General features: G+C 45.8%; 1 protein-coding gene across 2 annotated transcripts in view; it reads right to left on the minus strand.

The window, feature by feature from the left end:
* Positions 1 to 16,236, minus strand: part of PODXL2 (podocalyxin like 2) — a 36,031-nt gene that overhangs the window by 10,210 nt on the left and 9,585 nt on the right. For both annotated transcript variants that reach the window (XM_073591909.1, XM_073591908.1), the window contains exons 4-8: positions 10,644 to 11,182; positions 8,671 to 8,745; positions 5,748 to 5,904; positions 5,577 to 5,638; positions 2,528 to 2,713 (exon numbers count right to left, since the gene is read on the minus strand). In XM_073591909.1, the coding sequence (XP_073448010.1) occupies positions 2,528 to 2,713; positions 5,577 to 5,638; positions 5,748 to 5,904; positions 8,671 to 8,745; positions 10,644 to 11,182 (1,019 nt within the window). The remainder of the gene's footprint in view (positions 1 to 2,527; positions 2,714 to 5,576; positions 5,639 to 5,747; positions 5,905 to 8,670; positions 8,746 to 10,643; positions 11,183 to 16,236) is intronic.

Here is a 16,236-nt window from a genome sequence, read left to right on the forward strand (position 1 = left end):
GTATAACTTATGTAGGAGGATTGGTTTCATCTCTGTGTATCACCTGAGGCCAGTCACTTCACTGGATATATGTAAGGGGTTCCAACCTCTGCATGCAAATAGCCTGCCTAGGAATGCCCACTCCACCAGACTGACATCCACCCATCAAGGCATTTTAATATACTGTATCATAACTCCTCCCAAGAGCCAGCCCACTGCTTTCATCAGGACCGAGGGCTCTTAAAGAGGAACTGCAGTCTGCTCACATAATTTGTAATAAAAACATATTTGCCGTTCTGAAGCTTCCCTCCAACCACTTTGCATATTATTTTATATATACTGTGATTCTGTACTTGCCAAATATGCTGCAGAAATCTCCCTCCACTGAGTCTGGCTGCAGCCATTTTAACTGTGGGCAGCTGAAGCTGCTGCCTGTTCACTTCCTGGATTTACACAGACACACAGAGGCACACCTCCAGATCTGCAGCTCTCATTGGCTCTCTTATGACTCACCCCCCTCCCTTCCTGGGAAACTCTCAGGAGAGTGAAAGAGCTGTACAAGATGTCATAAGCCTAGGCTAATGACCAGACAAGAAACAAGAAGTGGGCTGTATAAGGGATTTACTGGCAGAAAGTTACTATCCAAAGTTATCCAAAGTTAAAACAACAAGGGCAGAAGATTTAATAGATGGAAAGATGAAAAAATGACTGATGGTCCGCTTTAAGTAACAAAAAGATGTGAGCAATGACAGCCCCTATATTTTGAATTGTTCAAACTGTATAAATTGGAATACAATTAAATTTGTGGCTGGGCTTTTCTTAAAGGGAAGTTTTGTTTTGCCCATGCAGAGGAAACAAACAGATTCATTTTACTGCCCATCCCTCCAGCTGCACATACTTAGCAGCTTGTGATTACTTAGGGCTGTTCTGGGTTTCACTGGTTGCAGGTTTGACTATCCCCCCTGCCTTCTGGAGGATTCTGGAATATAGTGGGCTGGGAGAGTCAAATTTGCAGCCTGAATATTTATGTGGACCCAGCCAATCCCTGGGGAAGAATGCCCAGTAGGTGGTTGAGGAGTGGATAAATAGTCTGAGGCTTGCGGCAGCCCTGTGCTTGTCCAGGAGGAGAAGTTCCCAGCCTGAAGGGATCTCCTGCCCTTCTGGCCAGTCCAGCTGTACTTCTACACTTGCTCATCGAGGCCCCAGCTATGCTAGAGCTGGGGGACCTATTCTACTGAACCTTACTGGAACTGATTGAGGGATCCCACTGAGGATCTGGTCTGGAGAGTTCATGAGAGAAATGTCCAGCTGATATTGGAAGGAGGCATCCAAGTTTTCAAGGACATTTGTGAGTACAGACCTGTGTTTGAGTGAATGTGTCCTGCTACTATCCCTTGTGCATCGGTGCCAGCTCTTGCTAAAATGTGGACATTTCCTGAGGTGTCCCAGTGTAGTCCAGTCCCCTAGATGTTGCTGCTGCAAGGACTATGCTGAGAAGCTTTGAGAACGACAAAGTGTCCTTGTGTTCTGTATTGTGCTACTGGAGTATCCCACAGCCTCCTTTATCCCCATCCAGGGCTGCCAAAAGGGTTACCACCAGGCCTCCTGTAGGGGGCCTGGGCACACAGGGAGGCCCGGACAGCGGGGGGATCAATTACAGAATGATACACCGTGTCTGTGTCTCTCCCTCCAGCAGCTGAAAGCAGGTTTCTCCCCCTCTCCCTGCCACCGGCTTTCAGTTGCTGGAGGGAGAGACACAGACATAGTGCATCATTCTGTAACTGTCCTCCCGTCCCGCTGCACCGATCACCATCCCTCTGCTGCCTACATCTGATTACCCCTCGTGTGCCCGGGCCCCCTCTCACCCCCCCCCCCCACAGTGCTACCAGCTTTCCTCTCACCCGCTGCTGCAGATACACCGACGGATGGAGAGTGGGGAAAGGGGCCGGCTTTTGTGTCCATTGATAACTGAGCATCGTAAACCAAGCCCCCCCCAACAGCATTGTAAAAAGAAATTGAAAAAAAATAATTTAAAAAAATGTAAAAAAAAAAAATAGATTGTAAAAAAATGATTTTTAAAATTAATTAAAAAATTGATTAAAAAAAAAGAACTGGAAAAACAATTTTTAATAATTTTAATTTTTGTAATTTGAGGAGGGAAAAGAACCTTGGGTCCACTCAGCGGGCCCTTTTCGGGAGTGAGCGCCACACACAGGGGCCGGGATTCATAAACCTGTTTCTCTGCCTTGGATAAACACTTTGACACATATGAATGATTACTTACACCAATATTACACTATCCCTATATTACTTACACCAATATTACACTATCCCTATACTACTTACACCAATATTACACTATCCCTATATTACCTACACCAAAAGCTGATTTCTTTTACAAGTTTATCTAATTGAAAACATTTCCTTTGAATGATGCAAAACAACCAATGCACGAGTTATCCAAAAGTGGAAACCCCCTTTAAATTCCCTGTGCCCATTCATTGGTCTACAGCAGTGAAATCGAATTGTATACAAAAATCTTACTCACCATGTTTTTCAGTTTGGGCAGACGCCTTTGCCAGCAGATGTAAATGAGCCCGGCGACAATAATCATGACGCACACGGAACCGATAATGACCAAAACAATAAAGAGTTTGCCGTAATCGCTCCGGGGTGGACTGGGGCGCGACTGGCAGCTGACCGTAACCGTGCTGGAGTAACTTTCAATCCCGATCTGTAAAGAAGTGAAGAACATTAGTCCTATAAGGCAGGGGGGTTCTGAAAGCGATATTAAACTGAAAAAGCAAACGTTTATTATATTGCAGCTTACCAATTCTTAGATGTGATGTCTGCATTTGTTTCCTTTCTCAGGTTTCATCTGGTGATCTGTCCAGTAAGTCTGCTGCTTTTCAAAAAAGCACAAGCTCTCCAGCAGAATGTATCAGTTTACATGGATGAGACAAACCATCTAACACTGGCAGGGGGTGCTTACAATGATCAGATTTTATTCTTGTAAAACATGGATCCTAAAGCTGTGGCCCTCCAGCTGTTGCGGAACTACAAGTCCCATCATGCCTCTACGTTTAGGGGGTCATGTTTGCCAGCCTTGCAATGCCTTATGGGACTTGTAGTTCCACATCAGCTGAAGGGCCGCAGGTTGAGCACACATGATGTAAAGCCTTTATCCCAACAGTAACAAAACTGCTGTAACTTAATATAAAGTGTGAGCTGGAGTGTGTCTACAATTTGTTAGTGTATAAATCTGCTAGTACATCTAAAGCTGGCCATACAATTTTCTTATTCAAATTTCTTTAGCTTTACCTTCAACTATGTAGTGCAAGGTCCTCCCTGATTGCATACAAATTGAAAGTGTTTGACTTCCTATTATATGGTTTTGGTAAACTTAAAGGAAAGTTGTTCAAGAAAATTGTATAATGTATGGCCAGCCTTACACTCCCCCCAAATGACAATGAGGCTGTCTACTGTGCCTCCTGTGCTCCTTCATTCAGAGTTGTGTCTCACTAATACTGGAGGTGTGTTACTGGACAGATCACCAGTTGAAAAAGGAAAAAAAAAAAACAAAAACAAATGCAGCCATCACTTCTAATGATTAGTAAGCTGCAATATATTACATTTTTGGTTTTAGGTTTAACACCGCTTTTAAAGCTGAAGTTTAATCTGCTTATATTTTGCCTTCTATGGTCCCTCATTTCCCCCTCATCAACATGCTACAGGTGTTTTAAGTTAAAATCTTTCCATTTTACATTCAATTATGATTCAATTATTGAATGTAATATGATGATTAAAGCTCTGATATATATATATATTAAGAAAACAAATAAAAAGAGGATAAATAAATAAATAAAGAACTTTCTGTTTTCATGATATATCTTATTTTAGACCAGGTGATGTCCCCACTGTGCCTCTGCATTTCTCTATGCAATAAAGACAAATCATGGCTAGTGGGAGGGGCCGGCTGTATATAGCCTCCTCCCTCAGTACTTCTCTTAAAGTGAACCTTCAGTCATTTTTTTCAACTTTCCATCTATTAAGTCTTCTGCCCTTGTTGTTGTTTTAACTTTGGATAGTAAAACATTTTTTTTTCTGCAGATAAATCCCTTATACAGCCCACTTCCTGTTTCTTGTCTGGTCATTAGTCTAAGCTTATGACATCATGCACGGGTCTCTCACTCTGGTGAGAGTTTGTCAGCAAGGGGAGGATGAGTCATAAGAGGGCCAATGAGAGCTGCAGAGCTGGAGGTGTGCCTCTGTGTAAATCTAGGAAGTGAACAGGCAGCAGCTTCAGCTGCCCACAGTTAAAATGGCTGCAGCCAGACTCAGTGGAGGGAGATTACAATTCAAAATCTGTAATGATAAAATATAGGGGCTGCCATTGTTCACATCTTTTTGTTACTTAAAGGTGAACCTTCAGTCATTTTTTCATCTTTCCATCTATTAAATCTTCTGCCCTTGTTGTTTTAACTTTGGATAACTTTGGATAGTAACTTTCTGCCAGTAAATCCCTTATACAGCCCACTTCTTGTTTTTTGTCTGGTCATTAGCCTAGGCTTATGACATCTTATACAGCTCTTTCACTCTCGTGAGAGTTTCCCACGAAGGGAGGGGGGTGAGTCATAAGAGGGCCAATGAGAGCTGCAGAGCTGGAGGTGTGCTTCTGTGTGTCTGTGTAAATCCAGGAAGTGAACAGGCAGCAGCTTCAGCTGCCCACAGTTAAAATGGCTGCAGTCAGACTCAGTGGAGGGAGATTTCTGCAGCATATTTGGCAAGTACAGAATAACAGTATATATAAAATAACATGCAAAGTGGTTGGAGGGAAGCTTTAGAATGGCAAAGATGTTTTTATTACAGATTATGTGAGCAGACTGCAGTTCCTCTTTAAGAGCCCTCGGTCCTGATGAAAGCAGTGGGCTGGCTCTTGGGAGGAGTTATGTATACAGTATATTAAAATGCCTTGATGGGTGGATGTCAGTCTGGTGGAGTGGGCGTTCCTAGGCAGACCATTTGCATGCAGACTGCCCAAGGTAACGCCAACATTTGATGCTGAGCCTCTATGATTAAAAGAACTGAAATCCAATGAATGACAGGGGCGGGCCAGGGACATCATTGCTCCCCACTGTCCCTGATTTGGAGGTACTGTCCCTGATTTGGAACATTGTGCCTCTTTCCTCCTCGTTTGTCCCTCATTTTGGTCTGATCTATATAGTTGTATATAAAATGCACTTTTTATCTATCAAAAAGTGTTTTCCAGTGCTGAACCTTTCATCTGATTTAGAAATTGCTGCATTTGTACATTCCAAAAGCCAATATAAAGGAATAGTAGTGGTAATAAAAGCACTTGTGAGTTTAACCAATCTTGTTTTTTTGTACAATTCTCCTTTAAGGGGGCAGGGTAAGGGGTGTGTCCTATGCCTGCATACTTTTGCTGATAGGTGTCCCTCATTCCTATCTCAAAAAGTTGGGAGGTATGGGACAGTCAGGCTGGGGAAGAAAGTGATAGGTTCCACCAGAAAGCTCTGATCTCAAGAGTCCAACCCAAGGGAGCCCATGGACATCTATTGGTTGCATGCACCACTGACCTCTGCAAGGCTTCTTTTTATGTCGCCCAGCGCCATGAAGACGTCTTTAGCTGGAACCACACCTTGAAAAATAAAATTAGATTCAAAGGGTTAGACCAGATGCAGGAAGGCACCATGTCTGGACACTGAATCCTAACCACACATGATGGCTTGAAGCTTGGACTGACTTACGTTCCTCCTCTGTGACCGTCATCAGCAGGTGATTGTCATTCTCATTAGGCTTGCTTAGGAAGATCACCCAGTCCCTCTGGGGTGGCTCTGTTTTCCAAGAGAGCGCCCCCTCCAGGAGAGAAAGCAGCTGTTGCCCCTTCCTCCATCTGAACTCTTCCTGTAGTAAGAAGAATCTCCAATTAAAAAAAGGGGAAAAAGGTAGACAAGGTCCTCCCGTAAAAAACCTAAACCAGTGGTTCTCAACTCCTGTCCTCAGGGCCCACTAACAGGCCAGGTTTGCAAGATAACTGAAATACATCACAGGTGATATCATTTGCTGCTCAGTGTTTGCAGAATTCTAGTGTGCATCTCCCTAAGGTAATACTTAAAATCTGGCCTGTTAGTGGGTCCTGAGGATGGGAGTTGAGAACCACTGACCTAAACTCTGGTTGCTATCTATGAACCTCACCTCTGACCACAACCCCCAAATGCCTGAAACATGGCAGGCAGGGCCCAGCCGGTCCAAGACATAGGCAGAGGCAGTTGTGCCTTTGGCACTTGAGCAGAAGGGGGAGCCAATGGGACCGGACCTGCTGCTAAAGTAGCTAAAGGCTCATGGAAGGGGGTGCAATTTGGCCTCTGCACAGTAGTAAGCAGGTTAGCAAAGGAAGGAAGAAGAAGCTGATTGGTTGCCATGCACAGCTGCTCCAGATTCTGTCTGCCCCAGTTCCCCTTATATACTTCACTAGTGGCGGCTGGTGCACCATCTTTTGGGGGGGCCACAAACAAACCTGACGCCACCCTACCCCCGTCACTCGGTCGGTGAGTTGATCCCCCACCCCCCGTTACCCAGTCGATGAGAAAATGGAGAGATCGATTCCTCAACATGCAGCCGCCCCTGCCACTATGCTCCTGCTATCCAGCTTCCTTCTGCTGGTCCCCTAGTGCTCTCCAGGTGAAGCCACAGCCGGGCGCCCACAGTGACAATGCCGATGCCGCAGAGAGGAGAGGGAGACGAGCGGGGCTTCGTTCCCCCCGCATCGCTGGACCCTGGGACAGGTAAGTGTCCGATTATTAAAAGTCAGCAGCTGCAGTATTTGTAGCTGCTGACTTTTAATTAATTTATTTTTTAACTGGAACTCCGCTTTAAGTTTAGGTTTGATTTTACCCATTCATCCCCAGCAGGACATACTTACCTTTCCTTTTCTCCCCTGCCATTTTTTCAGCACCAGGAACCAAAGGAAATACCTGGTCATTTTAGGCATGGAGGCCTATGTGGCTCACACAGGGCTTACACAGAGTTATGGACTCCCCATGTGACCATGCTGATTGGATCAGTACCGTCACATGGATCGTCCATAACAACTTGTGAGCTTCAACTCCTAGCTCATATAGGGCTTTTCAGTCACTCCCTGGGGCGGAGCAAAAGGATGGTATGTGTTTCTAATTAATTTTAAGTTGGCATTAGAAAAGTTTAACAAGTTATTCAATGTTATTGCCGGCATTCCTGTTGGGATTCCCTTTGGGGGCGGTGAACAAGTGGGAGAATGACGTGGGCACTTTTGAGGAAGATCAATGGGAGGAGGTCCTCCAGGCTGTCCAAATGTCATCCCTCAATGTAGCGCAACGCCTATCCCAGTTGTACATCGTCTTGCGGGTGCATTATACGCCCGCAAGGCTGTTTAAAATGGGGGCGAGACCAAACTCCAAATGCCCTTGGTGCGCTAGAGATCATGGAGACTTGATCCATATGCTGTGGCGTTGCCCCAAGCTTCACCTATACTGGACAGGGGTCCTGAACACTATTAACAAGGCCTTTTCAGTTAATATCCCGACAGATCCCAGACCATGAATACTGGGCATACTGGACGACCTCCCGTTTGAGGATAACTCTAAACCACCTATTGCAAGAGCCCTTTTTCAGGCTCGCCTGCTTATCCTTTCGGTGATGGAAGGCAGTTGACCCTCCCACGCTCAAGGAATGGATTAACCGGTTGGGTTACACTTTACGGCTGGAGAGGTTTATCTTCCAGCATAGAGGACACCCTGGTAAATTCGATGCATTGTGGTCACCCTGGCTGGATACCCCGAGACTCTCCCCGGTGGACCTCATACTGGATAGACTATTAAATCTAAACTAGTTCCTTAAGGTTTAAAATCTGTAATGTTGCTTAATGTTAGACAGCGCTGTAGGCCCTGTAGGGTAGTGTGTTGAAGGTGCATAATGAAGATACCATGTTGAGTGCTGGTGTAAAGAGATGATAAGTATACCGATTGTACACTGTAACTTGTTGAACCGGGAATCTATGCCATGTTTGTAATTTCATTTCTTTAAGAAAAAAAAAAAAAGAAAAGTTTTACAAATTACACTGACATCCACAGAATGCAAAAACAGGTAAACTAAGGAAAAAAAATATCTTTCTGTGGTTGCCGCCCAAGGTTCGCTCCAACCAGCCCTCCAATAGGTGGAGTACTCCATTAAGTTCCTATAGACTTATGAAGAACGTGCGGCCAGTGGAGCCTTCTTCGCTGCAACGCTGTACGGCAGTGAAAGAGTCGGCAGCTTGCAGAAAAGGTCACCGAGCAGTTCCGCATTCCTCCCTCCCTCTACGGCTGTCTAATCCCCTCTGCTGTTTCCATGACAACCCAGAGACCCTGGAGATGGTTAATAAGGACAGTTGTCATGGAGACTGGTAAATCTCGGGGCAGGCTCCGGCCTGCACATCCAGCAGTGTAATTTGGGAGGGAAGGGGCGGCTGAGCCTGTCACAAAAAACAAGCCCTTTACAGACATGGGTTGGCTTTTTTTTGTTTTAAAAGGAAAAGGATGGCGTTGCCTGTAGCAACCAACCAGATCCTGTCATCTTTCAAGGTCGCGGTTACAGCTCTGAAGCAATTATATACTGGATGGTGTTGGCCAGTTGAAGTGGACTGTCAGTACTTACACAGTCGATATCATCCGACATGTTGAGGATGATGTAATTTTTTCCTGCCAAATTTATCCAGTCTTTGCAGATTACCTGAAAATAGACAATTGATGTATAATGAGGAAGGAAGATACAAGACTTCTGAATTCAGCAGTATCAGTATCGTATTGTAGGTTTACCCTAAAAATGAGGACAAAGTCTTTAGCATTCAACACTAGTCCTCCCCGCTGGTCTTAATGGTTCCTCCCACTGGCCCCTATGTCCTGTAGTGATGTAGGAGCCAGCAGAAGGAACCACCGCCAAGGATGGGGGTGTAGAAATAGTTTTTTTTTTTTTTTTGGTATATCACAACCCACCAATCCTAACCCCTAAGGGTGTTTTCATGTAGGCTTTCCGATCATATATGCCTGTCAATTTTTCAAGTGGACCTGATTGGAAGTTCCATGGGATCTATAGGCAGGCGGATGTATATAGACGTTTACACCCTAAAGACAGATATACAATACCCAAGTTTGACTGCAGATTCAGTTTCTTGTGGCTGAAGACCGGTGCTCCTGGCTATAGTGCTCCAAATGACATTGAGATCCAAAATAAGTTCAAGCTGGCAACTTGGTGTAGTTAGTAAAATCCAAATCTTTATTTGCTACATAATAAAACACACTGGTAACAAGCTAACGCATTTCAGCTGTAACAGCCTTACTCAGGCTGTTACAGCTGAAGCACGTTAGCTTGTTGCTAATGTGTTTTATTATGTAGCCAATAAAGATTCGGATTTTATGGACTATACTGCTTGAACTTATTTTTGGACTTTTACATCCTCCTTCATCAGAGTCTGTCCAGGTTTCTGGACCTAAATGTGACGGATCAGAGCTAGCCTGATAGAATGCATGAAGGTAAAAACCTTCAGCCTTTAGAACCACTTCATACAGTGTGTGTTTAGCATCACTTTTATGCCCCGTACACACGATCGAACTTTCCGCCAACAAAACCGTGGATTTTTGTTCGAAGGATGTTGGCTCAAACTTGTCTTTCATACACACGGTCAACACATACGTTGGCCAACAATTACGAATGTGGGAACGCGGTGACGTACAAGCAGTACGACGAGCCGGGAAAAAGGAAGTTCAATAGCCAGTGCAGCTCCTGCTTGATTCCAAGCAGTTGTGTGTTGGACTTGTGTACACGCGATCGGAAATTCCGACAACAAAGTTTTGTTGGCGTAAAATTTGAGAACCTGCTAGCCAACATTTGTTGGCCGAAAATCCGACAACAAATGTTCGATGGAGCATACACACGGTCAGACTTCCAGCCAACAAGCTCACATCCAACATTTGTTGTCGGAAAATCAGATCGTGTGTACGGGGCATGAGAGTCAGAGGTGGGAGGCCCCTTAAGTTTCACGGTTGCTGCCCTGTCCTCTGCCTGGACCCATGCTGATATCAAATGTTGTGTTCCAACTAAGTAACAGCAACAATATCAAAAACAGAGCCCTGAAGTTGGGAACATCAACTTAGTCGCAGGGCTCTGTTATGCACACTCAGGAAACGGGAGGGTTCTCACCATAAGCTCAGACAGTTGGCAGAACAGCAAATGTTGGGCTTCAGGAGACCTCTCACCTCTAACAGGTCTAATGCCGCGTACACACGGTCGGACTTTACGGCAGACTTTGCCCGGTGGACTTTTCGACGGACTTTACAACGGACTTTCTGAATGAACGGACTTGCCTACACACGATCCACCAAAGTCCGTCGAATTCGTACGTGATGACGTACGACCGGACTAAAACAAGGAAGTTAATAGCCAGTAGCCAATAGCTGCCCTAGCGATCGAATTGTCCGACCAAATCCGGTACGCCGGACCAAGTCTGCTGTAAACGCTCGTGTGTACGCGGCATTATAGTATTTCTCAGACAAGGATGGTTCTCTTTGATGTGATGCTCCTTTTATTCCTCTAAATTCAAACAAATAAATAAAAAATACCGGTATATGTACCTGCTCTGTACTTGGTGACAGCTGCATGGGGGCTGCGGCCTTTGTTGGGTCAACTTCCCGCTGAGTGGAAAAGACCGGCGGAATATCGAGTTTCTTTTTGCTGCTGGCAGCAGATGAAGATTGGTTGACTAACATACTTTCATTGCCCATGTGTCCAGGGGGGTGATGCCTTGCAGGATGTCCCCGTGAATCTGCAGGAGGTCCGGGATAAAGTTCCGATTCTGGCTTGTGACCGGCATGGTGTCCTCTGGACCCGGAATGTTTCTTGTTCTTTCGGGGCGGCTTGACAGTTGTGTTGGAAGAAGTGGATGTCATCTTGGTAGCTGTCCTCTCCTCCTGGTCTGGAACTGCAGTTGCTGTCTCATTATGTATGGGCTGTATAGGATCTTCCTCTGCGAGGACCTTGATGATTGGGGATACTTGTTTAGGAGTCTCGCTAGCCTCTCTGGGCCAAAATATTGTAGACGTTTCCAAAACTTCTTTAGGCAAAGTGCTCGTCTCATCTTGGGTGACCCTGCTGTCTGTGGACACGGGTTCAGCTATAACAATAATACAAAAAAAAAAATGGTATAGTTTTAGTATGTTTTCTACAACTTTTCAATGGGCAGGTAAGGTGAATTTCCAGCAAGGGTGACCTTTTGTGTTTCTCTATGTATAGGTTTATTTTAATGTCTGATAATAAGTTCAATTAGCCTTATAGGGAATTGTCCCTAAACAAAGGAGCAGTCAAGCACAGTCACTGTGCATTCCCAATAAGCAGGAAGTAGTGCCTGCATAAGTGATGAGCAGATATGGCCTTCTTCTTCTTTACTGTATAAAACAGACTTTTAAAACATTAACACTCATTGAAACCATTATTTTGACCACCTTCATTTACAAAGGCAAGAAAAAAACTCTAAAAGACCAATGATTTTCCTTAAAGTGGTTGTAAAGGCGGAAGTTTTTTTTTATCTTAATGTATTCTTTGCATTAAAATAAAAAACCTTCTGTGTGCAGCAGCCTTTCTAATACTTACCTGAGCCCATCTCGATCCAGCGATGTTGCAGGACAGTCCAGGCTGCCCGGGACTCTCCCTCCTGAATGGCTGAGACAGCAGCGTGGCACCATTGGCTGACGCTGTTGTCGATCAAAGTCAGTGAGCCAATGAGGAGAGAGAGGGGACGGGGCCGAACCACAGCTCCTAGTCTGAATTCACACACAGAGCAGCGGCTCAGCTTGGGTGCCTTCATAGCAAGCTATGCACTCGGCAAGGAATGTAAACATTCCTTGTAAGAGAAATAAGGATGGCAGGTCCCCTTTATGGAGAGATCTGGGGTCAAAAAGACCCTCAAATCTCTTCCTTACCTTTCATAGCAAAACAATTAAAAAAAACTGGTCGGGAAGTGTCATCATGATGTCACTCTGGTGCTCCAAGGCCTTAGAGGCGATCAAAGAATATCTACTCTTTGATCGCCTACGGGAGCAGTTGGCCACACCATCGGATCATTTCTTGGGCGAACCGGCGGAAACGGTAAGCCTGAGAAACACCGACGAGCAGTGGGAGGGGGGATGTCTCCTCCCGCTGCCTCGGAAACCTTCCCAACGGCTCATGAGCCGCTCAGATGGGATTCATCAGAAAGCTAGGCTGCAAAAAACGATACCGGGGTTATAGCTGATATCTTCAGCCATATTCTGGTTAAACCACTTGCAAACCGCAATGTATATAGACGTATTGCGGTCAGCAAGTGGTTAATAATAGACTTGGGTGAGAGTGATTTCTCCTGCACGATGTACATTATATTGTCAAAAATATTGGGACACCTGCCTTTACACACACATGAACTTTAATGGCATCCCAGTCTTAGTCCGTAGGGTTCAATATTGAGTTGGCCCACCCTTTACAGCTATAACAGCTTCAACTCTTCTGGGAAGGCTGTCCACAAGGTTTAGGAGTGTGTCTATGGGAATGTTTGACGATTCCTCCAGAAGTGCATTTGTGAGGTCAGGCACTGATGTTGGATCAGAAGGCCTGGCTCGCAGTCTCCGCTCTAATTTATCCCAAAGGTGTTCTTTTGTTCAGGCCAATCAAGTTCCCTCACCCCAAACTCACTCATCCATGTCTTTATGGACCTTGCTTTGTGCACTGGTGTGCAGTCATGTTGGAAAAGGAAGGGGCCATCCCCAAACTGTTCCCACAAAGTTGTGAGCTTGAATTTGTCCAAAATGTCTTGGTATGCTGATGCCTTAGGAGTTCCCTTCACTGGAGCTAAGGGCCCAAGCCCAACCCCTAAAAAACAACCCCACACCATAATCCCCCCTCCACCAAATGATTTGGACCAGAGCACAAAGCAAGGTCCATAAAGACATGGATGAGAGAGTTTGGGGTTGAGGAACTTGACTGTCCTGACCTTGACCCGATAGAACACCTTTGGGATGAATTAGAGCGGAGACTGTGAGCCAGGCCTTCTCGTCCAACATCAGTGCCTGACCTCACAAATACGCTTCTGGAAGAATGGTGAAACATTCCCATAGACACACTCCTGGACCTTGTGGACAGCCTTCCCAGAAGAGTTGAAGTTTTTAATGCTGCAAAGGGTGGACCAACTCAATATTGAACCCTACGGACTAAGACTGGGATGCCATTAAAGTTTATGTGCATGTAAAGGCAGGTGTCCCAATACTTTTGACAATATAGTGTAGATCCCTGGATATGGTTATAGAGGAGTCCAGAGTAAGCTGAAGCTGCATCAGTCTGAATCATCACTGCCGAGGATTACACAAATTTCTGCATCTGTAAATCTCTCCCTGCGGATTACCAATTACTATCTTCTGATGAATTACATTACGGTGGGTCCCCTGTGAGTTTTTTGGCTGGTTGTGTAAATAATTCTGTGTACAGTTGTTAATTGACAGGAGTGGCTCAGCTAATGATGCTCCAACGCTAGTTTCCCTTCCCCCTGCCTAGGACTTTATTAATTATAATGGAGCTTGTGGGCCAATGCCTGGGGCAATAGGATAGGAGGGGGCAGAAAACTCAAAATGCAGCCATGTCCCCTTTAACATCTTCTGGTCCCACTATAGCACAAGCGTACATTGCCTACAGGAGAGTGACAACTCTGCTCTGAGTTCTGGAGCAGTGCAGCATCCTTGCCACGGCATTAGAAGAAGCTGCATTGGGTGGACTTCACTGGCAGGATCAAAAAGCATTTACAGGGGAACTAAGAGAAAACTGTAAGTGCAGATGCACTTTTAATGAAGTGCTGCAGTACATTTTTGTTTTATTGGGGGGCTATAGCCAGTACTGGGACCGGTTCCTTCAGCGCCCAGGGCAAGGATGTGGAATGGCGCACCACTCCGCATCTGCTAATACATGCCATAGAATGGGTGTTCTCTCCTGTGCCCATTCTCTGATTGCCTATAGTTGTATTGGGGTGCACACTATACACGCATAGCTTGCTTTCTAGCAAATAATAGTTACCCTAGTAAGGTAGTTACACTTGCACAGTGTGCTTTTTTGTTATGTGTGGAAAGTGGGCATTTTGGAGCTGCCAGAGAGGAAATTAAGCTGTTTCCCGCTGCATGCCAGCCACTGAGCTGGAGCATGTAGTGAGGGGGCTCCTCCCCTCTACCAATGCGCCATGGGCAGCTGCCCCTCCTGCACACTCCTTGTCCTGGCCCTGGCTATAGTTATACTTTAAGGGCTAATTTACAAATACTGTGCCCTCTGACGAGCAATGAGGAGGCATTTTAAAACCCGCACCAGCATGCTGCAACCATGTGCACTGCAATTGGTTGCAGGGTGGTTGCAAGGTACCCACATTCAGCTGAATGGGTTGCATTTGATTGGTGGTACCATCCAGTGGTGGCTGGTGCTCAAAATTTTTTTTGGGGGGCGCAAACAAACTGAAAAATTCTAAAAAAAAAACCATCAAGTGCAGCCTCACTGTACCATCAATCGCAGCCACTGTGCCATCAAACGCAGCCACTGTGCCATCAAATGCAGCCACTGTGCCCATCAATTGCCGCCACTGTGCCCATCAATTGCCGTCACTGTACCATCAAACGCAGCCACTGTGCCATCAAAAGCAATCACTGTGCCCATCAATTGCCACCACTATGCCATCAAACGCAGCCACTGTGCCCATCAAACGCAACCACTGTGCCATCAAACGCAGCCACTGTGCCATCAAATGCAGCCACTGGGCCATCAAACGCAACCACTGTGCCCATCAATTGCCGCCACTGTGCCATCAAATGCAGCCACTGTGCCCATCAAATGCAGCCACTGTGCCATATCAAATGCTCCCACTGTGCCATGTCAAATGCTCCCACTGTGCCATCAAATGCTGCCACTGTGCCCCATCAAATGCACCCACTGTGCCCCATCAAATGCTCCCACTGTGCCATACCAAATGCTGCCAGTGTTCCCCCCTGCCCGCCGTCTGCACTTACCATGCCTCGGTGGGACAGCTCCTCGATTCGCTGCAATGCATGAATCTATCTATTGGTGCTAGAGGGGGTGGTAGGAGAGAGAGGGCGGCGCCCTTGCGCCCTTATGGATGCACCGCCACTGGTACCGCCTGTCTAACAAAACTGCGGAGATCATTTTTCATTGACCCCAGTTCTTACTCCATTGACTGACAGATTTTAGGTAATAATAATTTCCTCCATAGCAGCATACAAATGGGTTAACCCAGCCTCCTCTCCAATCCTATAGGACCCCACTCCCATAAATTTTGGCTCAGAGCTGCGGTCCTTTGTTGTCCTCCTAGGACTTTGTGTTTTAGGAATCTTACCTTCTCTTCAAGGGTGCAACTAGGCTCAGGCTGAGGTTTCCCAAATGGGACCTCCCTCTTGTCCTTGATTTACTCTCAGGATCTGTAGCAGAGGGGGTCAGGTCTATGTCTGTTAAGGACCTCCCCATCAAGTCTGCCTTTCTTGTGGCTATCCCGTCGGCTAGAAGAGTCTCGGAAATTGGAGCCCTTGGCTACAAGGAGCCTTTCAAACATTCTTCCCAGGAGTCAATACCTATGCTCGACTCAAATCCCAAGGTAACATCAGTCTTTCACGAGAACCAAGAAATTGTTGTACCAACCTTTAGAGCACCAGAGAGTGCCGATGCACATCTCCTAGATGTGGGAGAGACTCTGAAGTCAAATCTTGAAGTTGTGGCCTCTTTAAGGCTTTTGGATAGTCTGGAGGAACAAGGGGAATCGTGCCTAGTGGAAGCGTCTAGGACGATTGTGGCATGGAATGTCCAGGCCATTCAGCAAGCTTACAGGGCTAAGGGCCTCTCTCCCCCAGAGGAGGTGACAGTGCATTCAACCAGGAGTGTTTCTACGTTTTGGGCGGCATCGTGGCATGTGGCTCCCGATGTTACCTGCAAGGCGGCCTCATGGTCCTCAATCAACACTTTTATGGCTCATTATTGTGTGGAGCCTGCTTCTTTATCCTCTATAAATTTTGGTTTGAAAGTCCTGTCAGAATGTGCAAATTAAAGCTTTTATTCAACATTCCCGTCCTTGGTGGTATGGCTAGTTATTTCCCATATGTATGCTGCCATGGAGTCTGTCAGGAAAACTGAAAATTTTCTACCAAAAACTTACCGTAATTT

The sequence above is a fragment of the Aquarana catesbeiana genome, linkage group LG07 (assembly GCF_042186555.1).
Source record: "Aquarana catesbeiana isolate 2022-GZ linkage group LG07, ASM4218655v1, whole genome shotgun sequence".
Classification (NCBI taxonomy): domain Eukaryota; kingdom Metazoa; phylum Chordata; class Amphibia; order Anura; family Ranidae; genus Aquarana; species Aquarana catesbeiana.